At 42.4% G+C, this 26,249-nt stretch overlaps 2 protein-coding genes across 2 annotated transcripts; one reads left to right on the top strand and one right to left on the bottom strand.

Moving 5' to 3' along the window:
* The first annotated feature begins 504 nt into the window (after window positions 1–504).
* On the top strand, window positions 505–17,437 carry LOC139644481 (copper-transporting ATPase 1-like). The gene is made up of 23 exons (XM_071519850.1): window positions 505–742; window positions 2,413–2,543; window positions 3,763–4,261; window positions 4,977–5,759; window positions 6,196–6,408; window positions 6,558–6,721; window positions 6,973–7,134; window positions 7,323–7,399; window positions 7,528–7,750; window positions 7,898–8,131; window positions 8,234–8,325; window positions 8,647–8,774; window positions 9,368–9,522; window positions 9,640–9,774; window positions 10,236–10,430; window positions 10,643–10,825; window positions 11,388–11,601; window positions 11,810–11,956; window positions 12,097–12,239; window positions 14,013–14,216; window positions 14,672–14,789; window positions 14,926–15,028; window positions 15,192–17,437. The coding sequence occupies exons 2-23, from the start codon at window positions 2,424–2,426 to the stop codon at window positions 15,463–15,465; spliced, it is 4,566 nt and encodes a 1,521-aa protein (XP_071375951.1). The 5' UTR covers window positions 505–742; window positions 2,413–2,423; the 3' UTR covers window positions 15,466–17,437.
* Window positions 17,438–20,520: 3,083 nt separating this feature from the next.
* LOC139644462 (sideroflexin-1) lies at window positions 20,521–26,173 on the bottom strand. The gene is made up of 11 exons (XM_071519829.1): window positions 26,143–26,173; window positions 24,115–24,284; window positions 23,822–23,992; window positions 23,534–23,632; window positions 23,352–23,427; window positions 22,942–23,027; window positions 22,671–22,798; window positions 22,446–22,495; window positions 22,126–22,175; window positions 20,824–20,871; window positions 20,521–20,617 (listed from the first exon to the last, which is right to left on the bottom strand). The coding sequence occupies exons 2-11, from the start codon at window positions 24,276–24,278 to the stop codon at window positions 20,521–20,523; spliced, it is 969 nt and encodes a 322-aa protein (XP_071375930.1). The 5' UTR covers window positions 24,279–24,284; window positions 26,143–26,173.
* Window positions 26,174–26,249: the final 76 nt, after the last annotated feature.

Here is a 26,249-nt window from a genome sequence, read left to right as displayed (position 1 = left end):
TAACAAGATACATCACCCACCAAGTTTCATTAAAATTGTGTAGCAGTTATGGCCTTCCACACATTTTGCCCTTTAATTATAGCGCCCCCATCAAGTCAATCACTATAACTTTTAAACGCCAGAACCCAGCGCCAACATGCATAATCGCTCTAGGGTTCGTCAAAATTGGACTGGTGATGACAAAGATATCACGTTTGAATTTAAAAACAAAACAAAACAAAAAAAACTTTAATTATAGGGTACCCACAAGGCCAATCATTTTTTTTCAACGCTGAATGACAGTACGAGGGTGCCTCATCCCTTCCAGTTCTGTCAAAATCAAACCGGTGGTGTATTTCATAGCACAACTTTAGGACAACAAATAGGCAGGTGAATAGATAAGGAGAGAAGGCAAGGAGACGAGGAAACGAGGCCGTTGTTAGAACGGATCGTAGCCTCTCGCGCAGCTCCGCCCCCTTGGCCGTGTCATGACGCACCGAATTTGCTGTGTGCGCCAGGCAGTCAGTCAGGTCGGCATGCGGGGAAGAAAGGTTAGGTTAACAGACCTGCTTTTTGTCATAATAAGGAAAAAACCTCCTATTTCAACATCTTTCGTTGTTGGTCACAGGCGCTGCGATGCCACGAAGTATTAATACAGCTGCTTGTAACGTAAGGTGAAGAGCAAGTGATAGCTTGTTAGCTTAGCCGACACAGCCAGCCAGCCAACGTCAACAGCGCGTATTTCACTTTCATTGTTTAAAAGGTGAGAGTTGGCTATTTTTTTTTAAAGTTGTAAAGCTATATCATTGTTATTAGACGCGGAATAGTTTGTGTAGAAAGGCAAGAAGTGTTTTCTTGCTTTCACAACAGCTGACTGTCACTCCTCTTCTGATACAATGTTGCGTTAAGCAAGTCACAGGCGTTAGCACTCGGCAAACTTAGCTAAGGTTAGCTTATTATTTAGTCAGTTTAACGTCAGACTAGCTAAATGACATGTAAACTGCCCATTTAGTAGCTAACGTTCACTGAAAGAAAAACAAACAAACAAACAAACAAAAAACTAGTGTTACCTTTGTTTTTTGCTAACTTGTAAATGAATACCCAAAATAGGTTTGCGTTGACTAACTTGTGTAACATAAATATTGACTGACTTGCATTTGCTGGAAGTCTCTTCTTACGAGGCCGAGATTACTGCTAGATTTTTTTCCACAGAACTGCCGTTTGCTATAACTTGTTTTGATGTGGCAAATGTCCATGACAAACGCAGACAAGCTGTCAGATGTCATAGCTCAGGTATTCATTCAGTGGATGGCAGACTGGCTGCTGAGTCGGTACCCGGGTGCGACTCTTTTCTTTCTCCCTGAAATTGTCCCCATCTACAGTTGTTCTCCGTCGAAAACATCAGTATGGCGGTGATATCAGTTTTACCGGCAGGGAAATATGCAAAATTTTAAGCTCCCTAGTCCTCAAAGAGACACCCATCACAGTTATTGATTGTTGATTATTGATTATTGTTTAATAGGCAACCAAACTACTCTCTCCAAGATAGAAACAGGGAGCTAATCCCTGATGACTTTGAAACAGCGTTCAGCTTCTCCAGTTGTTTTATATTTTTGTTACAATCTTTTACATCCAAAGAAGCTTTATTTTATTTTATTTTATTTTATTTTAGTTATGAACTAAGTTGTGAACCAGAAAGGGTGCCAGTGTAGGATCGTTGTGTACTGTTTCCATAAAATTGGTTTTATCTGCGTCATGCAGCTCCCAAGATTTTTCTTTTTAACATTATTAAGAGATTCTTTGTTCTCTTTTTTATGGCCCTTGAATAGATTTTCTAATGTCGATAAATGAAGACTGAACAGTCCTAGATCACAGAAATGGCAACATAAATACTTTTAAAAATGACAGTTTCCTGTTTTCCTTTAAGAAATAATATTGGTACAGTGTTTTCTACATGCTCTTTAGCTTGGAGGCTTTGGTGTGTTGGAAATTGATTTATGAAATGTGTTTAACAGGGCTTGTTACAAGAGGAAAGCATCAGCCAAGATGGCCATAATGTTTTCAGCAAAATGTTTAGTCTTCTCACAGCTGTAAGGTGCCATAGTTCTCAGGAATATGTGATTTACTCTTGGTAGAGATTTAAGTGATAATTTGATTTGTTCCATTGTGTTGGTTGTTTTTATACTAATGGATGGTATAAACAAATTACCAATGTATGAATCACTGCTTCTTGTCTTGGTTGATTTCAAGAGCCTGACATGTGACAGAATGTTTTTCTTTTTTTTATTTTACATGAGTGAATTTGGAGAGAATGGTTTGCCTATATCTGTCTATCTTCTGCCTTAACTTTGTAATCCTTTTCCTCTGTTGTCTCGCTTGAAAGCCAAAATCTTGCAATTGTATGTCACACATTTTGTCCTTGTGTTCTTTTAGACTGAATAATCATGACGCAGAAAGCCAAGCTGTGCTCAGTATCCCTGGCAGTGGAGGGTATGACGTGTGGCTCCTGTGTCCAATCCATAGAGCAGCGCATCGGATCTCTGCCTGGAGTAATCCATATAAAGGTGAATGATAGTTAAGTTGTAAACATAACACTTAAAAGTCACAATAGGATATATATTTTTATGACAAGATGGACAAGTGTCCTAACTTTTCCTGACGTTTCGACACAAATGGTTAAAATCACTATTTCTTGAAATCTGCTGAATTAAAATGTCTTGTGCGGTACCACCAGTACAAAAACAGGATCGGCAATGACAGAGCAAGAGGTGCTGTAACAATGCTGTCTTTTTTACTTAGAATATTAGAAGATCTTGGTTAAGGTTGACATGTTTAACAAAAGGTCCCTCCATCTTAGAGTAATAGAGTTTGATTTGTCCCAAACTTTTACTCCCTGAGGGCTGCCAGGTCTAATTTACAGCAAAAAGTCATCGATGTAGCCATGAGAGATTCCTAGATTGCAATAAATGCGGCCTGCTCTTTTGCTTACTGTGTGTTTACCCCTCAGGCTGAGGTCAAATGAGAAGATAACCTAATAGTGTGTTCCAGTTAGAGCTCTGCCCTTTGCAGGACTGTGTGTCACAGCAGATCGATAAGCAGCCTGCACCCACAGGAAATGTAATTTGTGTCGTTAAAGGATTTATTGCCTACATAATGCTTATGTTAATCTATATAGACATGTTTTGGGAGGAGTGAATTGATCTTTCTTGTTAGAACAGTCCTTGTCCCTTTCCAAGCCCTTTCCCTGCTCCCTTACTTTCAGATGTAAATGGATAATCCCTTTCCAACATGCAGGCACGCTCACTTTCTCCCTCAAATCCCCTGCTGTGGTTTGTAACTTGTGGCTCAGTCAGGTGACCCCTTGAGTGTGTCACATGTTTCCTCCTTGAAGAAGGAGAGCAAAGGGTCCTCATGATGTTGGAACAGGCTGTACGCTTACTAAGGCCAACTGACTCATCTTCCCCTTTTTTTTATATTCTGGAGTACCATTGACAAGATAGGAAAGCTATTGCACAATAGGACAGCAATATATTGTACGCCACTCTTTTGTCTAAAATTCAATTGAATGAGCAAGGCTGTCACTGACAGCTGAATTGATTAAGCTTAGACTGTTTTTTGACGTGCTGTTTAGTTCAGCATTTTATGATTGAATGGCAGTCACAAAATTGGCAAGTATAGTTAGTCCAGTAAATGTCTTCTTAAATGGCAATTTTGAAAATGGATTTATAATGTTCTCTGTGATATTGATTTCTGTTGAACCCTAATGAAACTATTGTTTTGTAGGTGTCTTTAGAGCTGAAGAATGCCACGGTCATATTTGACCACAGCCTGCAGAGCCCAGAGTCTCTGTCGGAGGCGGTCGAGGACATGGGGTTTGAATCCAGCGTATCAGAGTCCAGCACAGCCACACCAGTCCCTACTGATACCCAGCTGCTCCCCACCTCAGGCCTGACACCTGTAGCCCAAAAAGAGGCCCTGGCGAGGCTATCCCAGGTTCAAGGAGTGCTGGATGTCAGGGAGATCCAGGACCAGACGGGTCTCTCTGTCACCTTTGTCCCGTCCCTGACCTCTGATCTGCAGCTGAGAGAGGTGGTGGCCAGTGTTGAGCCTCCGGAGATCCAGACACCCAGCCCCACACAGAAAGGCCCAACCCAGGTCTCATCTCACAGCTCAGGAGGGGTGTCGCTGCTGAAGCTGTGCATTGAGGGGATGACCTGTCACTCCTGTACCACCACTATTGAAGGGAAGATTGGAAAACTTAAAGGGATTGAAAAGATCAAAGGTGCTGTGCTTTCCCTGTTCTACAAGCTTGTAGTCATAGATTAATGAGTTCTCTAGAGCTGGCAGTGAAGTAATGTTGTAACACAGCTGCTGACCTCTGTAGGACCGCACGTGTCTTACTGCTTGCGAATGCGATGCCTTTGTGCACGTTAATGTTTCCACAGGTTCACCATTGGAAGATTGCTCGGCAGGATTTGACTATGACTCATGAAATCCTTTCACTGGCACAGTTATCAGGAGTGACATGCTGACTGATAGGATTATGTGACTGAGAGTAGAACTGTCGTTGTGTATGAACTGGCCTTTCTAAGATTTATATTGCATATAAAGGGTTTCAGTCAAAAATTCTACATATCCATTTTGGATACATTTTGCCACCTAAAATTCATCAGTCAATATTTCTAAAGCACTGAATATTCTATTCTCATGAACAAAACTATTTTGTAAGCAAAGATTTTAAGATGACTCCAGACTAATAGCAACAATGTGCTTAACTTTCATGCCAGCAATCATGTGGTAAGCGTCATTGTTTTGAAATGATGGATCTTAACTATATTTCCTTTGTTTTGTTTTTTTCATTGATTGCAAACATCTGCATCCTGTTTTCATGCACAGTCACTTCTTGTTCTCTTGAAAGTATAATCCTGGCAGAGGCTTTCTTTTGAAGTCCTTGATGCTTTGTTTGTAAAACTTTCTCCTGTCTCCATTCCCCACAGTTGTTTTAGAGTCTCAGGAAGCTACAGTAGTACACCTACCATACCTCATCACTATCCAAACTATCATCGACCAGATTGCTGTAGCAGGCTTCAAGGCTTCTGTCAAGTCCAAGCCCCGCCCTCTGCAGCTGTTACCCAACGATATCGAACGTTTCAAAGACTCTCACAGGTCAACGGTTTCTCCCCGGTTGGAGACATCAGAAGAGACAGAAATCTTCATAGACTCAGTCCTCGCCACGCTCAGGGTGACGGGCATGCACTGCCGCTCCTGCGTGGTCAATATCCAGGACAATATTTCCGTGCTGCCTGGGGTCTCGTCCGTGGAGGTCTCCTTGGAGAAGGAGAAGGCCTCCATCTGCTATGACCCCCTGAAGATCACAGTGCCTCAGCTGCAGCAGGCTATAGAGGCACTGCCACCTGGGAACTTCAAGACCCAGCCCTGGGACTCTGCTGGCCCTCTCAGCCCTGTAGCCACATCACCCACCGCTGCTTTATCACCACCTGTATCGACTGTAGCAGGAGCCACCCAGGCCCAACTCACTGCCCCCCAGCCTTGTTTCACCCAGCCCCTGGCGGCCGTAGTTCACATTCACATTGAGGGGATGACCTGCGGCTCCTGTGTCCAGTCCATCGAGGGCATGATCTCCCAGAGGAAGGGGGTGATGTCAGCCCAGGTCTCTCTGGCTAATCACAGGGGGACCTTTGAGTACGATCCCCTCCTGACCACACCAGAAGAGCTGAGGGAGGCTATAGAGGACATGGGCTTCGACGCCTTCCTACCTGGTGAGAAGTTGGATAGTTTGGTTCTATAGTCAGCCGTTAAAACTACTAGAGAAGTTTTACTGTAGTGACTTTACTTGTCTAGAGACGTCCCCTGAGATAGTCTAGTGGTGAAGCTCCTTGCCTCTGGAGCCACATGTCCAACTAAGTAAATGAAAATATTAAAAGGTGAGAGAGACTATGGCTGATAAATTATCTAACTACTTTGTTTACATGCAATCAGTGATCTGTTACCAGGACCAATTTAGTCTTTTCAAAAAGAAAAAACTTGATGTAAACACCTCACTGCAGTACCTGGTCCCAGTCTAATTGAAAGACTGTTACTGGTACTTTCAGTAAGGTCGAGTAGATAATCCAGTCGCAGTTCTGCATGTAAACAACATGGCTAACTGCATATTTTGCTTTCTTATAATAACCATATTTTGCTGCATGTCTGCAGAGACCAACTCCCTGGTGCTTGTGTCGGATCCCAGTCAGTCCTCGTCTCCAAATCCAGCACCTGTGAAAGAAAAGGAGCTGGACAGTGACCCAGAGAGGGAGACCCCGCAGGGAGGCAAGGGGGGCACCAATTCTAAATGCTTCATCCAGATAGGAGGGATGACCTGTGCTTCCTGTGTGGCAAACATCGAGCGGAACCTCAAGAATGAACCTGGTGCGTCAAAACTCAGGACTTTTCTTTCTGTTTCTGTTTCTGCTCTAATGACGATGATCCAACTGTATCACATGACTGACCTGGAGCTGCATGGCATTGCAGGGTTAGATGTTTGCTTAATATACAATTAAATCCTTCATATTTTGCAGGTATCTACTCAGTTCTAGTGGCACTAATGGCCAGTAAGGCAGAGGTGCGTTACAACCCTGATGTTATTGATCCCCTGAAGATCGCTGAGTGTGTGAGAGAGCTGGGCTTCACCACCTCAGTCATGGAGGACTATGAGGGTTCAGACGGAAACCTGGAACTAGTGGTGAGTGAGCTTTAAGGCTGCGTTGAAATTATGTTTGTGTTATATTAAGAGGACAACAAGATGCATACAACTCCATTATTTATTTACACGATATCAAATCCACAGAGAAACAATTCCATCATTGGTTGAGAAGAATATCCAATGCATGTGACTTGCTTTCCAGTAGCTTACATGATTCATGTGAGATCCAAACCCTCCAGGCTATTTTTGGCCCTTCCTCTACTTGATTGCCCCTCTTCACCTTCTTTCAGGTCAGGGGAATGACATGTGCCTCTTGTGTTCACAAAATCGAATCCAGCCTTATGAGAGAGAAGGGGATTATATATGCCTCTGTTGCCCTGGCAACCAACAAAGCCCACATTAAGTACGACTCTGAAATAACAGGGCCACGAGACGTCATCAAGCTGATCGAGGTATTCATTCCTGTCTCTGTCTTTTATTCATACATTTCTTCAGCTATTTACTTCAACCATTCCTTATTGCATGTTGAGGCCAGTTGAAATCCATACAATGTAGTAAATTAGTCCATTTTTTTACACATTTCTATAAAGCACCTAACCACAGGGACACAAGATTTGACTAATGTGACTGTTGTTGGTAGAATCTGGGGTTCGAAGCATCTCTAGTAAAGAGGGATCGCACCGGCAGCCACCTGGACCACAGCAAGGAGATACGACAGTAAGTACCATTTTGTTGTGTGTGTGCCTGTGTGTCTGTGGCCAACCACATGCAAAAGCAACAGGTTAGACTTCTTGGTTTGTCAGTTTGAATCTATTTCTAATACATAAATATCTCTTCCCGTCAAGGTGGAGGAAGTCTTTCCTGGTGAGCTTGATTTTCTGCGTGCCTGTGATGGGCATGATGATCTACATGATTATCGTGGACCACCAGATCAGTATGTCGCACCAGCACAACGCCACGGCCGAGGACCGCGAGCGCTACCACTCCACCATGTTCCTGGAGAGACAGCTGCTCCCAGGCCTCTCCATCATGAACCTCCTCTCTTTCCTCTTCTGTGTGCCTGTACAGGTAGATCAGCGAGATTAGCTGTTCCTTCAATGAACATGATATGGCAAAATGAACCGCTCAATTAGATATTGTGAAAGAAGCACTTATTCACCGGGAATGCGTGTGGTCCAGTCGAATACAAGCCTTTTTGTCTTTCCCTCTCCACAGTTTGTTGGAGGCCGCTACTTCTACGTTCAAGCCTATAAAGCAGTCAAACACCGGTCAGCCAACATGGATGTCCTCATAGTTCTGGCCACCTCGATAGCCTTCACCTACTCATTGGTCATCCTCATAGTGGCCATGGCGGAAAAGGCAAAAGTCAACCCCATCACCTTCTTCGACACACCACCCATGCTTTTCGTCTTCATCTCCCTGGGACGCTGGCTGGAGCAGATAGCCAAGGTTTGGCACATTATATATTTCTTCATATCTGTGTAATGTGCAGGCAATAGCACTCTTAAGTCACAGCCACATTATTCTTTGTTCCTGCCTTCCCCCATCCAGAGCAAAACATCAGAGGCCCTGTCCAAGCTGATGTCTCTACAAGCTACTGAGGCCACAGTGGTCATTCTCAACAGTGACAAGTCTATTCTTAGGTACTCCTTGTTCTCTGTACTCCCTTTGTTTACCTTTAGTATCTTGAGCTGGAGTTAGATTACAAAAACAAGTTAGCAAGTCAGTTGACCTGCCTGACTTGGCATGGCAAGTGCAGTGAAGGGCAGGTTTTGCATAAACAAGCTGCTACTATGTAATAAGTCCAAGTAAATGTTCTACTAACTGTACTGTACTTTTGAGTGAACAGAGGGAAGTTTTGTTCCCTAATTATGGCTCCTCTTTATATATGAGTATCCCATCTAGCTTTGTTTGGTCTGACCTTCCTTTCACTGTTTCTTGACATCCATCCATGTGTCTTCCAGTGAGGAGCAGGTGGATGTTGAGCTGGTGCAGAGGGGTGATGTGGTGAAGGTCGTACCCGGAGGGAAGTTTCCAGTGGATGGAAGAGTCATCGAGGGACACTCTATGGCCGACGAGTCTCTGATCACAGGTTGGTCACACTGAGTCGAGGGCCAGGTCAATTAGTTCATTAGTATTATTCATTAGTATTATTATATTATTATTCATATTCCTATGTCCTACTCAGTGTTATACAGTGCATATATACTGATATTATGTTTCCAACTGTTTCATACTCCATATATTTCATATTTCTTGTGTATTTTCATTTTGTACATATCCGGCATTCATTCTGTTTTACAACAAGTTCTATTGCTGTTATCTTGCACACCCTAATAATGCTGTAATGCATACTTTTTGCCATACTTTTCATTATTACATTCTACTACATTCTACTTAGTGTTCTATTTGTTTACATTTTTCTTTGCTGTGTCCTGTTGCCGCTGTTGCAATGACCCAATTTTATTTGATCTCATCTTATTAGTATTGGTACTCACATCATCAAGGTACACATCGATAGGTAAAGATCAGTTGCCAATACTACCAAAACGTAGCCTAGTCTTTGGGTCTTATGTGAGCTGTGGTCTCTGTCAAAGCACCAGGACTTGCCCTAAAAGGACTTGATGCTGTCTTCCACAGTCCTGGTCTGTTGTTTTCTGAGCAGCTGTTGCTTTGTATCCCTAGGTGAGGCCATGCCAGTGACGAAGAAGCCTGGTAGCTCAGTGATCGCCGGGTCCATCAACCAAAACGGCTCTCTGCTTATCAGCGCTACACATGTTGGGATGGACACCACCCTGTCTCAGATTGTCAAACTGGTTGAGGAGGCACAGACTTCAAAGGTGAGTTATGAGGTTGGAGATGGTCCTAATGTTGGTACCACTTATTTCTGTACAGCATCTACCTACTTTGAGGGGAAAAATGCACAGGTATTTGATTTCTGACATTTCTGCTTTTAGGCTCCCATCCAGCAGTATGCAGATAAGATCAGTGGCTACTTTGTGCCCTTCATCGTCGGCATCTCCCTGCTCACCCTGTTCGCCTGGATCTTCATTGGGTTTTGGGACTTCGCTCTAGTTGAGAAGTATTTCCCTGTGAGTCTTCCCTTCAACCTTAAAGGATTGATTCAGGTTATTTTCAACCTGAGTCTATTTTCCTAGCTTTTACCATCATGGCCATTGTGTTCAGTTGAACAGTTGAATCCAACATATCTAACACATATAACATATCTACAGTGAAGTAAGTGATGGAATTTTTAACACAATCAATCGTCATGATGGCAAAAACTACATAAATAAGGCCCAAGTTGAAAATAACAATAATGATCTTTTAATGTGTAGCTATCCTAAACTCCTCAATATACCATCAAATGACATCCACTCCTTTTTTGCTGATTTAAAACAACAGACATGGGTGAATAGCACTGCCTTCACAGTTATTACTTATTACTACCTTTGATAATGCCTATCATTACTAATACATTTTCTTCATTGAAGGTGAAGGTACAAGTAACTGATGTGGAAATCAAGCTAACAAGTCCATTTGCCTCCTGCAGGGTTACGACAAGAGCATTTCCAAGGCAGAGGCAGTGATTCGGTTTGCCTTCCAGGCCTCCATAACAGTGTTATGCATCGCCTGCCCCTGTTCCCTTGGCTTGGCAACCCCGACAGCTGTCATGGTGGGCACGGGGGTGGGAGCCCAGAACGGCATCCTGATCAAGGGAGGAGAGCCACTCGAGATGGCCCATAAGGTGAGTGAGTGGGAGCTGTGATATTCTGACACCCATGATATGTAGTCATCCATTTATATAATTGACCAACTGTCAAATTCATACACATTGCGAATGTGAACTATGAAGCTGGAAGCATATCCTTGGTTAGAATATCCCACTAGGCTTCATATTTCTCTTATTAAATACACTGGAACCTAAAATCTTGACATGTCATGTCTCTGCATGTGCAGGTCCAGTCAGTAGTGTTTGATAAGACTGGGACCATTACATATGGTGCTCCCAAAGTCATCCAAGTCAAAATTGTTGTGGAGGGGAACAAGATGCCCCGCTCCCGACTGCTGGCCATTGTGGGGACAGCCGAGAACAACAGTGAACACCCGCTGGGGGCAGCTATCACCAAATACTGCAAACAGGTTAGTCTCTACCTCAGTTTTAGCCCCTCGTGGACTCCTGGAAGTCCTCGGTCTCCTGCTGAGATAGAAGAATGGACTTATTGGTCCTCAATTGTCCTATCAGGTGTTGTTGTCGTTTCGGGGCTCTCAGAGTATATCCAGATCCTTTTTCTTTTCACCTATGGCTAAAAATGAATGAGATTTTTAGATTCTGTTTGACAGTCCTTCTGTTGGATGAGGTAATGTAAGTAGATATTGTGTAGGATATTGTGCTATCCCACAAAGCCACAAAATGCTGGAATACTAAGCTAAGTATGGATGCAGATTTTTTTTTTCATTTCAGGTTCAAAACCCCATCAGAATCCACCTCAACAAATAGAGAAATGCATTATAGCAAAAATAGTCAATTATTATAATATTAATTAAAGGCAATAATTTTACACCCCTATTTATTTTCACGTTAGGGGGCGGGATCTGGAATCCCTTATTTGGGCCGAAAAATTATGTCACACTTGAGAGGACAATATGATCTGTATATCATTGTGTAATGTGTTATTCAACATCCATTACCGTCTGGGTACAGGAGCTCGGCACAGAGGCTCTTGGAGCATGCACAGACTTCCAGGCGGTGCCGGGCTGCGGCATCCGATGCCAGGTCAGCAACACCGAGACCCTGCTGAGACAGGAGGACAGCGACAGCGAGGACAACAACCAGCGCAACGGCATCCTGGTCCAGATCGGTGACTCCCGGACCTCCACCGGCTCCCATCCGCTCATCATGGACCCACAGCCGCTTAGTACGTTGGGGAATGTAGTACTGGGACATTGTTGTAGTCATGTATTCAGCTGATCTGGCAGACCGCAGAGCAAAGCTTTGAGTGACTCAAAAGTACATTTGGATAAAATAATGGGATTATGATTATATATATAAGTAATGATAGAGACACACCATCCTCTGTATTCCTCTGCTGTTATGAGTCAAACCCCTGTGATCTCTGTGTTTAGCCCTGGTCCAGACAGCCGCCTACGCTGTTCTGATCGGGAATAGGGAGTGGATGAGAAGGAACGGCCTGCAGATCAGATCTGACGTAGACGATGCCATGATGGAGCATGAGCGTAGGGGGCGCACCGCCGTCCTGGTGGCTGTGGACAGTGAGTACGGCTTAAGATGAGAATTAGTCCTCTGTTAGCCATAATCTCCTGCATGACTGCTGATAGCTAAGTTCCTTTCTAAAGCCTATTTAGAGAAAATACTTGTGTGCTTATCATTCATTGTTTCCATTTGTGCATAGGTTTGCTGTGTGCAATGATAGCCATAGCAGACACGGTGAAGCCAGAGGCTGAGCTGGCAGTCCACACTCTGACCCACATGGGTCTGGAGGTAGTGTTGATGACCGGGGACAACAGCAAGACAGCAAGGGCCATTGCTGCTCAGGTATGGGACTGTGTGTGGGCGTCACTTGATACTGAGATATTGACTTACAAAGCAAGCAATTATAATACTGTTCATGTAAATTTGGACCAGGGAGATGTACAGGACTAGCAGAATGTGAAACCATGTGAAAACCATGTGAACCACAGAGATGGAAAGTGTTTATTCCTGTGCACCTGTGTGGCTGTGAATAACGCTTTTGTTCAACCTGAGTGAGCTGCTCTTCCACAATGTACTGAAGGAGACTGATCATCCTTGCAGAGCATATCGCCACCTACCTGTGTGACTGAGTATTATTTTTTTCAATCCCTCGCTCCGACCACCAAATGGCAGTAATCCACATACATTAGCGCCCCAATCTCAATTGTAGGAAGAACAAGCACGGCATTCTGAGTAGAGCCAGTGAGTGGTGCTTTCATCATAGAAACAGATGGGGTCCATTGTGTAGATGGGGTCTATTCACTCTAGATTTCTCCTGTGCTGTAGTGACGTCGCCATGGGCAACAAGAGGCAAATTCACATTAGTCAGATGTCAGATACTTCACTCCTCTACCTGTGTGCTGTCAAACTTCATGTTTTGCAGAATAGAAACCTTAACTATATGAATCTTCACACCTTATCTGTGAATTTTCATACAACTCCCACAATCCTCTCCTTTTATTCAAACAGAAGTACACGAACTGTGTTGGCTCCTCCCAAAAATCCTCTTATTTTTGTTCATTACAGTTTTGATAATTAATTTATATTTTCACTTAATATTGTTTGGAAAGGCCAGTGAGACATGTCTTATACATTGCTCATAGAAATTTGGACCAATTATCACATAAAGAGAAGGGAAAAGGACCTGTATTTTAGTACTTTTAGCTGTTTTCATCAGTGGAGTTTTGTGGGCTACCGACATCATAGTTCTCCTTAAGCTCATTTCCCTGTAAAGGCCATGGTAAAGCAGTGAATTGAAAAGAAGATGAAGACCACTCTATATATCCGATATAATAATTTATATATCCTGTTTATCTAAATAAACAGGGCCACTGTGAAGAAATGTTTTACGTATTCTGCAGATGCATTATTTGAAAATCTGTTTTTTTGCTGATAGAGACTGACCAAGTTGGATCTAGTTGGAGATTTAAGTGTCACAGTAACTAGCCACTTCACCATGGGCACTGAGGCAAAAAGTTCACTCCATCTGGTGGAGACATTTAGCTGCTCTGTATCTCTGCACTATCAGACTTAACACTTTAGAAAATCATTTTTTACATACCATGTCTCTTATTTATTGAGCAGTAGTAAGTTATATTGTGAAAATTTAACCTTAACTATTAGTCTCCACTCCTCAATTTCAAATTTTCACACATCTTACAAAAGTGTGTTCACAATTCATAGCCTTGTTTGGCATTATGGGTGATATTTGCATTTTTACAATGTGTTTTGAAACCATTTTTAGCTAGACCATGGACCATGAATGCACCGTGGGACTGTGCAGACTTTTTATGCCTCCGCGCCGGCGACAGCCGTGACTTTCTTGTGTAGCTATCTTGGGTCATTCTACAAAAACGGTGGAAGTGCTGTCACTTCCTTTTGCAGACACCAAAATCCTTTAAGTTGACCTAATAATCACATTAATTATATATGTTCAATAAATAAAGACTGTCCTTGCAATGATAAAACAAAGTTTATTGGCGGGGGCATACAACCGCGAGGTGGTTATTTCTAGTTTTTATCTTTTTTTTATGCATGTTAGTTGCTCCATGTCCGTCTCTCTGCCTCCCCCTCCAGGTCGGCATCAGGAAGGTGTTTGCTGAGGTGCTGCCCTCCCACAAGGTGGCCAAGGTGGAGCAGCTGCAGCAGGCAGGAAAGAGGGTGGCCATGGTGGGCGACGGGGTCAACGACTCTCCTGCTCTGGCCATGGCTGATGTGGGCATTGCCATAGGAACGGGGACAGATGTGGCCATAGAGGCCGCAGATGTGGTGTTGATCAGGGTGAGAATTTGAGCTTGGAGGATTGCTGAAACTCAGTCTTCATCTGTCATGAATTCATTCCTGCTTTCTTTCAGGTCAGCTGTTTGATAGGGGCAAATTTATATTTCTGCCCTTATGTATGTTTATTTTTGTTTAAAGACCTAATCTTTTTTTTTATTTGAGCATACTATTGAGTATATCAGAATGGTGCTTCTAGATTGAAAATAAGATTTGTTGATGTTTTCTCTTTCCTTTCTCATTCCCCCCATTACTCAAATTTAGGTCTATTGGGTAAAGTGTAAAGCCCCAAGCTCTCAAATGTATGCAGTCCATATTTAGACTTTCTGTGGCGGGGATGTTTTTTATTTATGGTTGAATACAGATTGAGTCTTTAAAGAAATTCCTTTTATTTGGATTACCAACCATTTTCCATCTGATGCTACCTTTTTGATTTTTTTTTCTCATTTTGTTTACAGAACGACCTGCTGGATGTGGTGGGCAGCATCGACCTCTCCAAGAAGACAGTCAAGAGGATCAGGATTAACTTTGTTTTTGCACTCATCTACAACCTGGTGGGCATTCCCATTGCTGCTGGTAGGTGACTGCAAAATATCACAAGATTTCTGAATGATTTTCTTTTAATGGTGTGATCACATTGAAAATAAACATTGCAACAACCTTCAGTCAGCTTTCCTGCTTCAGGATGCTAATTATGATTGCTTGTCCACAGGTGTATTCCTGCCCATTGGTCTGGTACTACAGCCGTGGATGGGCTCTGCTGCGATGGCGCTGTCTTCTGTCTCTGTGGTTATGTCCTCTCTTCTACTCAAATGGTAATGAGCTATTTGATGTTTTTTAAGGCTTTCTCTCAACTGGGTGCTTTGTTTCTCGGCCTTTTTGAGTGATGAATATGTGTAAAATGATTTTTCCAGTTTCTTTGTGTGTCTCATTCTCATTCTCTCTCTTTCTCCATGTTTTCCCTGTCTTTCTGTGTAGTTACACTAAGCCCAGTGCTGAGAAGTTGGAGGCCCAGCTGGGCAACCACAGGAGGCAGGGCAGCCTGTCCGACGTCAGCGTCCACATTGGCATGGGCGAGCTCCGACGGCCCTCCCCCAAACTCAGCCTTCTGGACCGCATCGTCAACTACAGCCGCGCCTCCATCAACTCCCTGCGCTCCGACAAGCACTCCCTCAACAGCATGGCGCTCAGCGAGCCTGACAAGCACTCGCTGCTGGTGGGGGAAGCGCTGTGTGAGGAGGAGTTTGTCTGAGGCAAAGCTACTTAAAGCTTGCTTGCTTGGCTTGGGCCAGCAGAGGCTTTTGTATGCTAAGCTAGACTAACTTCATCTACGGAAAGATAGGCCAGGCCGAGCTAAAAGGGTTACGTTGGATAATGGCCCATCCATCTACTGTAGGCGCCCTCAGGGCAGCGCTGTTGACTTGAAAAAGCCTATATGCTCCTTTTTTCTGTAGCTTGTCCAACTGACTTCATGCACTTCAAAGGATGCTGGGATGATTTGTCTCCCTCACTACTAGAGTATCTTTTGTTATGGTCATTGATATCCTCGGGGGGAACAGTGAAGTAGGAGCCTGACTGACACTCTTTGTCCAGGGGCATGGAGGCATCTTTAGAGCCTTGAAGCAGGTGTCCACATCCAGGAAGCAGGGTGATGTTCACTCATGCCCATGTGGTCATTTGCCAAGACAATCTTTAACGTCTATCCAAAGACAATCTAATAATGGTGCCCCATGCAGGAGTGGACATTTCAGACATTTTATATTTTAAGACACGTTTTTCCTTGAAAGGAAAATTGTAATAACACTTGTATATTATAATTCTATTACAAAGAGTATTTATATTACCCTTATTTATCACTTTGCATTATATCCTATGTGAAAAATGTATGTTATTGAATCCAAATGCCAATTCTCATTTTCAAGTTCCCAAAATGTATAATTAGTAAGGCAAGACATATAAAAACTCAAATCCAAGAACTCTTGAACTTGCTACAATATTAATTTTTGTGCAGAACACTCATGGACTGAGTTGCAAATGTCAATGTTACCCAAGTGCCAATTTTAATGCCACCTTGGCAAAGTCCAACACATTCCAAAGATAGCACTGTGCCGAGCAGGTTACCTTGAACTGAATGTGCAGAGAGTGTGAACAGAGATAAGGTCAGTGATTTACTGAAGAGACTATTGTTCTGAAGGACGAGTGTGAATGCTAAGGCCGGCTGAAGAAGGTTTAGTTCACTCGTTTCTCCCAGTGGTTTATAAGTTCTGTCAACTTGGAGAGTGGCAGGCCTCTAATCATACCAACTGAGTTTGGATCTGTTTTCCCCAATTCATTTCCTCTGTTTTCCTCTGTGAAATCTGATTTCACATGTAAGACATGCTGTAGTCCGTCTATGAATGTGAACATTATTCTCTGTGAATCAAACAGTAGCTGTTACATGGTGGACAGTGAATGTCATGGTTGCTTGGATAGCGTTGGGTATTTGCTGTGATGCAGTGTGTCATGAAAAGGCCAAATTGTAAATGTGCTCATGTTTCTTTCTGGCAAAATAGTGTTACTTGTACTGAGAATTTTTCATGATACAACTCTCATTCCTCTACTTTTCCGTATGGTTCACACCATTGTACTTCAAAGAAATATCTATCAGGGGAACAAGGAACATGTGCCAGGATCAGTAGACAAAACATACAGCTGTGTCCTGGCAGCTCCACCAAACAAGAGTTACTGAGAAAACAAGCTTGAGTTTACACATTTATAGATTGTGTAAAAAGTTGTGGAATGTCTATCACTCAAAAATCATATTTGGGGATTGTACAGTTACTCTTCAATTTTCTGTATTATTTCTTTTATTTTTCCCCTCTAAAAGCAATTACAAAAATCTGTGTTTCTTGTCTTTATGTGCATTGCAAATCCCACGGACTATTGCTTTGCGAAACCAGAAGATAATCATTTTAGTCTAGGTATTCCTTCACGTTGCTTTTCATGTCTGAGCTTATCAGTTAAATACTTCTTTGTGTAGTTGAACACGGCCGTCATCACGTCCCATCACTTATCCCCATGTATGCATATGTATCTATCACAACTTGGTGTGTGTTGAGTGCATTAGCCGCCAATCTGTTGTGTTTGTGCATAACTTTGTAGAAACATGCATAGGGCTTTGGATCTGTGTGCAGGTAAATCAAGCAAGGCGATGTTTATCTGAACGTTATGTGCCTTGGAATAAACCGCTTTTATAATGTCACTTGGCTGTGTCCAGTTGAAACCAGAAGATGGCACCACAGAGCCGTCTGTTCATCTACTCTTCTTTCACCATGATCAACAAACACCAGATACTTATACAAGATTTCATTAACTTTATTTCATCCAGTTAGTCTAAACATTACACCACCCCAATGTACTGCAAAACAATTAAATACCTTTTTCTCATAATATCCTCTTAAAAAAAATATTCATTTCAATTAATGTAAACTGTAAATGACTTATTCCTCTTGAGTAGATTTGTATCGCTTTGGCTAGAGTGACATTTCAGTTGATTTGGTAGAATGAAGGCCTGTGGATCATATTATTGATTAAGGAGTTAGTTTTATCTATATTTGAGCAGGTTTATTGGGAATTAGTTAGAAGTTAAGGGAGTCGAAAATAAGCCTGATGGCTACCAAGAGGCTAGTCTGATAATCTTCAATTCAATCTTGTCCTGTTCCCTCACTTATCAAGGAGATACTTTAGAGCCGTGTGGTTAGGAAACTGAATAGATCTGACATGAGATTTAAAAATGTGCAGCATTTGAAATCTATTACAACATTGTGCTTTTATGGATCTATAGTCTAATACACAATAGTATTAAACATAGCATTGCTTTGTGTAAGAATAACAATTGTAATTGAAAATGGTACATTCAGTCACCAATAACAGTAGAATAACAAGCTTCACTTCAAACCAGCTACTCTAGGGAACAGCTCCGATCCAGTGGGATTTCTCTGAAAACACTGACGACCTAAAATAAAGTTACTTACACAGTAATATATGTAAATAGATATATCTTCTTAAACATTAAACACCTTACAAAAATCACAGACCGTGATGAGCAAAAGATGCAGTGTAATCAAATCAATGTTCACAAGCATTTTTATCTATTTTTACTTAAAATTGAAACCTGCGCATTAATAGGACTAAATATTTTAATCACCGACCAGGACCTTAATACTGTTAAAGTCATTTTAAAAGTTTCATAATCTTGATTGGTGAAAGATTTTCTAAATGCTGCTTGTGACTTTTGTGACTCTTGTCCACCTTTTTCATTCTCATCCCTGATTTTAAAACTGGCCAATGATTTGGAGTGAATCTGTCATGTCGCTGTAGTCACTCAGATGAGATCAGCCTAGAATTCAAGTTCTCACAATAAAATGGCAATGGATGCGGCACACAAAGGTCACCATTTCTATACACCAGCACAACTGGTGCTAAAAGATGGTAGCCTTTTAGATAAAAGCCATCTGGTACTCGGACCCGTCCCACAGTACAACACACACCCAGTGTTTGCTCTGGTGTTGCTCTCTGAATGCTTACTACTGTGGGACATGTACAGAAAAAGTAATGACATCAGACTGGCAAAGCTCCATTATTATACACCTGGTTCATCAGGTTTACCAGTCATACACACTGTAACTTATATGTGCTGATGAACCTGCATCTACTAAAGTGTAACTTTGCTTACATGAGGTTGAGGCTGACCCAAGCTTTTAGCTAGTAGCTTCCACATTCCTCAAATTCACCAGGCTAAGATCAAAGTAACTCTGCATAACGATGTAGTCATCAGTAATTTAGCTCACTGGTCACACTGGTACGTGGGAGTCCAGAGACTGGGCTGCTTCCATGATCAGAAGAGGTTTGCTCTTGTCTCATGTCCTGAGCCTCCAACTTAAACACTAATTTGGACATGGATCCTATATCATCCTTGCCTTGAAAGGAATTATTATCTCAAGAGCATTATTTGGCATCTTTTCCCATTATTGATATAGTTGGTCCCCACTGTATAATGACCCATAACTGCCATAGGCTCCCGCTGTATATAAAAATGTACCATAACACCTTGAAAACCTTGGAAGTCCCTACAATTGATAAAAATGCCATGCAAACTTCAGATGTGTTCCTTTGTGCTATAACAACACAGCATCTTAAGATGCTGCATAAAGGTACAGAGGACAGGTTTTCACATAAAAAAAAGGATACCAGACAACAGTCTGTGGTATTAACTCCCATTAAGGCAAGAATGAGTTGTTGGTTTTTGAAAAACAAAACAATCACAAACTTCTGGATTAGGGAACTGAAAGCCAGTGTGTTTGTTGGAAAACAATATTGTCTGCAACTGTCCAGCTCTCATAAATGTAGCCTGGATGACTTAATACACAGATTATTTGACTTTGAAACATAGAAGCCCATGGTCATGTACCATGATGTGCTTATGAGGAGTGGTTTGTTCATGCATGTTTGGCAAGCAGAATAAATAGTATGATTAACACTGATTATATTAAGATAGATAGATAGCACCGTGTTGGCCCAGCAACGGTTGTCACCATCATAACATCACATTTTATAGGGAGGCTCCCTGGTTATTCTTTTCAGATTCATGATCAGTAGTCAAAATGCCTCAAGACTTGCTGAGCGTCACTCATTTGGCAAAACGAACTCATTGAGTGTAACTGAACGCCATTCTTTGAAACAGCACTATTATGAGTAGGAGGTTGTAATCGTTGAGAGGTCTCGCAAAATCAGCGTGAAGATTTGGCAAATGCATGAACTGCAGAGTAAACATCTTTGAGAAATCAATGTTGAATTCTGATTACTTCAGTGATAACGCAGGTCAGGAATAAACCGCCTGCCAGTTTGTTCCCACTTCCCGACTGAACACAACACTAGGTTGGAGAGTATGAAAATGGTTTGGCAGCAACATATGATCAACAAGTCACCAACTTAAAAAATACTGCACAGGAACAAAATAAAAGTCCACTTAAACACTCTCTTATATAGGCCGCTATAACTTGTGATAAACATCATCATTTTTCATCAGGCCCAGTATGACAAAATCTTCTCTAGCAATTAAAATAAATCAACATCACATTGACAAAGGCAAACATCTCATTACAAAAAAGACTGAGGTGGAGGGGTCCTGGGATATCCACCTGAACGGCAGAAATGAGGAGAAGCAAACTTAACTTTGGCACACTGAATGAGGAGGGCCGGCGGAGAGAGAGGCGAGGGTCGAGCCTGCAGCTATGTGTGGCAGTGTTTAGATGAGGGGGCCGGACGCTCATAGCCCTTTGTTGAAGTAGACCCTCTCCACTCCCGGGTGCTTGGCCCGGATTTTCTCCTGCAGCTCCGGCTCCAAACGGCTTACTGACATAGAGCTGGATCAGTGCGGGAAGAGATGTGGGAGAGCGATGGGGAGGAATGGAGGGGGGTGATGGGTAAAACATACAAATATTATAACAGTTCAGGCAGAAGAAAATCATGCAAGGTAGGCGTGAATTCAAATAGAGAGGGGGGCAAGAGGGTGAAGTTAATAATTCCTCACTGTCAAGATTATATGTTTAATCTTGAACCGTTCACTCACCTCTTTTGAGGGAACAACGCGCAGCACAGTGGAGTGGCGAACACCAGGCTGAAAAACAACCAACCACACTCATTACAGACAAACATTTGACATCCTACGCAGCCCTTGGTGCAACGCGTCCGAACATCGGGCCACCAAACTGGACCCACTGTGAATTCAGCTTACTGTCAAAGTTGCCTTCCATCTCAGAGTGTTACTGTCTTGGTGGAATTAGAGCGCACTCTGGGAACTGTGGCCAAGAGCGACGCACCACAGCGGCATCACTAAAGGCTTTCTTTCTAACTAAACTAATGATTGATTATCCAATTGTGGAAAAACTGCAAACATCAAATCAATTAACTGCATAAAAACAATCAATCGTCTACGCCATTTTCAACTTGAGACACTGTTTCCCTTAAATGGTTGGAAATGTGTTTAAAAATTAGCTTTTGAATTTGTAACTTTATATTTCACTAATGCATAGTAGACAGATTCAGAATGGATTAGGCCTTTCCGTGGCATAATGATCTGTGTTACTACAGCTATGATGTGGCATGGAAAAATACTGGTTTGATGACAGGTGAAATCATTTGCTTCTTAAAACAAGTTAAACATAAGTTTCCACATTTAAGGAAAGAAATAAGAGACAAGAGAAGAATTCAGACTGGAGAGAGACAGCAACGGATACGACAGACAGCTCACTGCAATGTATCACTGGAGACCATTATACCTGCTTAATTCAGACCTGTGTATGTTTACGTCAAAGTGCAGCAGATTGATGCATTTTGCTGTTGAAACTGAAATTTTCTCCGGGGGAGAATGGTGTCGGGCCAGATTCCCCCACCAAGGCTCTGTAACGGCCTCTTGGCTGAATTTCAGATGTTGTGAAATCCTAACAATGCCCCTGATGCACCAGATATTCAAATGTTAACACCGGTGGCAAAATGCTATCTAGCTGAGCTTGTTAGCATGCTAGCTGCCACTCTGCACAGTGAAAATATTTCCTCCTCAACTCACGTTATTTTAAAACACATGCGTCTGGCACACATTTTCAGCTTCCCTTTGTTATGTCTGCTGTCTGGACTAGTTTCTGAACCCTCTGATATTTCTCACTTTATTCTAATGTGACTTGAATGATATAATTTTTCACTTCCAAGGAAGAAAAACAATTGTAATTCTGTCAAAAAGAGAGCTACTTCACTATGGCAAATTGATATAAACCTGAGGATTACTTGAGTTTCATACACGTCATAAGAATTTAGACTGAAATTTAAAAAGAACTGCAAATGCTGACTTATCAGCAGACCATCTTTGACCACTCACCAGAATCCCACCAGGCTGACTTGAATAGGTGCACTCATCCATGGGAACTTCTGAAAAGACCAGGCAGAAAAACCAGTGAGGGACACAAAAGCAGTGGTGGATTCCACTAGTGGAGTGGCCTCGTGTCCTCAGAGCTATTCATTCATCTGATGTGTAATTACTAAAAAGGAACTGAGTGGTGCAGACAGTATGGCAGTTTAGGTTCCCACCTTTTTGTTTAAACAATTCAGCTATTGTGAGGATGAAGAAAGAGTTCAGGAAGCAACTGTAATTCTCCATAATTTGTGTCTTTCTGGATGCAAGAATTCAAAAGTGCTTACCTTCAGAAAGGCCTTCTTTTCCAAATGGTTCATTAAAAATGGAGGGATAGCTGAAAACAGAACATTAAAATGTCAGTACACAATGCAGACATTTCCAGTGGTGATAAATTGCTACTTCGATTAGGCTGCTTTCTTTTTAATTAAATCACTCAACAGGCGGCCAGACAGGAGTTAAATAACCACAGCAGGTGCCTAATTGGACTGATCATAGCAGGTTATTCATACCCATTCCTGGAGAAGCCATGAGGATTCTTGAGACCACAACCTGAGAGATTGCCTGTTGGGCGGCTTTCGTTGACTCTCCTAACCTGTTGTCATTCTCATCTGTTATAGGAATGCCATGTTTCAGTTCTCTGAAGAGAGGGAGTAAACCAAATTAAACCACATTAATTAAAATACCTTTCCTTGGACCTACTTATAGGAACAGCCTTATTATCATTGTTATCAGTGTGATATACAGTATGAGTATTGTGCATTTGCCGTATGTTTACCATACCTTTGTCTCATCAATGGGATGTTGATACAGTTAGCAGCGGCTACAGCAGCAAATGGGACAAATCGTCCAAATAGGGGTGAGACGTGCTATAGCAGGAAAAAACAGATAAAAAAGAGGAGTGAATGAGTGAAACAGAATCTGTTCATCACTTGGCTAATCCATATGTAAGATATTGCACATTAGTTAGAAATATTCCTCTATAAATGAGGATGTATAACACAGAGTCACTATAAAAGCAGGCAGGACGAATACTCTTGGTCCGATCACCGAAGCATGACTGTATTTAAAGATAATATGGCCCCTCTATGACAAAGAGACTATTTATGCGTGGCTAACTTCATGCCATCACACCCAGGCGGCCGGCGTCAACACATTAATGAGATCTAGAGTGGGGTTACATGGACTGATACCTTTGTTAGTGCATTTAGTCCTAGAGCGGTGGCAACTGCCCCTGTGGTGGCAGACACATAAGCTGTGCCAAGCTGACTGCAAACAAAAAAGTCACCGGTCACATGAGCTGTACACACAAAAAACTGTTTAATTAAAGGGTTAATATGCGCTCAATGTCAGTGCCATGATGTCAGCCTCTTACCTAACTGTGATAGGTGCATCCCCACTCCTGTTGGTGTAATTGACTATGGCGTTGAAAGACTGATTGATCCACTGCCACAACACGACTGCTGGAGTCGTCCTGCAGATAGAAAACAGAACAGCTTCTATCAGGGCCGGTGCAGAAGTGAGGATTTTATTTTAGAAGCTTTACTGGACAATACTCAAATAATTAGATAATCCTGTAAACACAGCGCAGGATCGGTGACTGCTTCTAGACCATTTTGATCATTTTAATCCTTTACACTGATTGAAGGAGAAAAGCTCTCACTTGTAGAATGTCATCATGCAGCCGGTGATGGTCATGTTCATGGGGACCTGCGCTGACATGCGGCCGATCAGGATCATCTTCTCCCCGGTGTCGGGGTGAAACGCTGAGTCGAAAATATATTTGGCTCTCCACAGTTCATCCTCTGTCAGTCCTGGGGAGACTACACCTTTCCTGGGAGATAGTAAAGTTAACATTTTACAGCAAATTAGTCTCCTGCACTGCTCAGTAACAACACTGTATTCTGGTTTTTGGTGAATTTAGTGCCGTTTTGTAGTAGATCTAGCCTGGTTTACCTGTAGTCACTGATGATTTTGTGTGCGTTCTCTAGTTGTTCGTTGGTGAGGAGGATGTTCCTGGGGTCTGTGACGGTGAAGAAGTGTTTGGCCCGGCCCATGAATGTGCTCTGGTCCCACCGAGGCTCCTTGATGTTTATGGAGGTGGATAGCTCTGCTGCCATGTTTATCTGGGGAAAAGGAAAATGTAATAATGTTTGTCTCAATTATATTAGAGGTTAGATGATATTCAACTTCAACGGAACTTGAACTCTCAAATCGAAATAAGGATGTGCCTCGACAGTTGGCAAGTTTTTCTGTTAAAAACTCTGAATCAGAATCTCAAAAGTGCATTGAAATAATGGTGATACTATTTCTGGCTTACAGATTACTAATAAAACATCCACGCCTCCACACACTAGGGAAGCTCCAGCCCTTCCTCTTTTTCTGTTGCAGTAACAGATCAATGAAGGAGGATTCATGAAAAAAAAAATGCTCCTTTCTGGATTGCCACGCTGCTGATTCAGCATAATGTTGCTATGGTGATGGCTGACCTGACACAAGGGTTCTGAAGCGCTAAATTGCAAAGCCCTATTACGGGAACACACCAACCCCCAAACTGTGGCTGGAGAGCAGCTCTTCAAAAGTGACATAGCCTTATATGCATGAACTGTATGTATGTTGTGAACGACTGAATAAATGGTTCATGAACTGTATCAATAAGCTACAAATGACAGTGGAGTACAGTGAGCAGAACACAGTGGGCTTATGCAATATTTGGGTTTAGTTATCACTGCTGCTGAATAAGAAAAAATTCTCAATATTGTGTAAGGAATATATTTCACAATTTGCAACAAGATAAGATTGGGCTAATAACAAAAACACCAGTTTTGCATATGTGCATGCATGCCTATTCTTTCCAATGAAAGACAGAAAGTGTAGGACCATGTAACCCAGTCTGATCTGGTTTTTAACCATTTGTTCCATGTTGCAAAGGAACAACTGGGAGACATGACCTGGGGATATAGGAGAGGGTCTCTCTGAGGGAAAACAAGTCATTTTGTAGTGTGTGCAAGGGTCTGCAGGATGATGAAACTCCCCCAGAAATTGCACCAAAGATGGCTGCTGGATTGACAATAAAACAGAGAAATCCCCTCTACAACTGGCGGCTGTGGAGTGCAGCAGGCGGTGCTGTCTCTTTAAATTGAATTAAAGTCCATGGGGTTCTCACGAGATGGCAACAAAGCACCCCCTTCTCCTAGCTTATCCAATACATGCACTACACCACTGGCCTCTGTATGTGTGAACTGGACTTTTTTAAAATAGTTGCATGACATAAGTGTCAAACCCCAATAACTAGCTTCATTACAATGCCACATTATTAGTGCAAGTGACATTAGAGGGATGAACTTTGGACAGCGACGGCCTCTGATCTATAAACCCTCAGCGGCTCCTGCCCTACTCTCAACCAATCAAACACGGCCTGCGTGGCTACACATTAACCTGCAATTCACAACAACTCCTTATAACCAAGCATATCATACATTTTATATGTATTGCACTTGATTTGGCTGATATTTTAAACGTTCACTCCTCAGATAGCCGACGTGTATGACTGCGAAAAAGCAGTTTAGTGTATTCAAATTGGTCGAAGGATAACAGGCAGTGTGACAGGATACCATTAATTGTTCGACCCGACGTAGACCAGTCAAATCTGGACCACATCACTGCAAGTGGAGATGTTTCAGCATCAGGTCTATGGGCAAGGCGCTGAAACCTACCCGTCTTAAAGGAAATGTATAATCATTTTTAAACGGCCTATTAGTCACGGCATCTGTCCAGCCCAATTGTCCAGCTGTGCGCCCCAAATTCAACTAGTATCAGCCTGCCACATCCACAAATCCAGTTGGCAGCCGCTTCTCAAACAGCCTAACATATGATGACTGTTCCCGATGCGAGGCAGAAAGTGCATGCTGGTCCCTCTATGTCAGCGTGTTTTACACGTTACATATATATATATATATGTGTATGAAAAGATATGTTACTTACTGCACTGTGAGCTCCAGCAGTCCGCAAGAGGTGTCCCTGAAAGGCTCAAGCAAGCTAATTTTACATGCAGCAGCGTCAGCACGCGACGAGCAAACCGCGACAGTTCC

Source organism: Centroberyx affinis, unplaced genomic scaffold (genome assembly GCF_046629955.1).
Source record: "Centroberyx affinis isolate AG114_WGS23_722 - 3 ecotype Tasmania unplaced genomic scaffold, CSIRO-AGI_Caff_v1 ptg000743l_1, whole genome shotgun sequence".
NCBI lineage: Eukaryota > Metazoa > Chordata > Actinopteri > Beryciformes > Berycidae > Centroberyx > Centroberyx affinis.
This window is presented reverse-complemented; position numbering and strand designations above follow the sequence as displayed.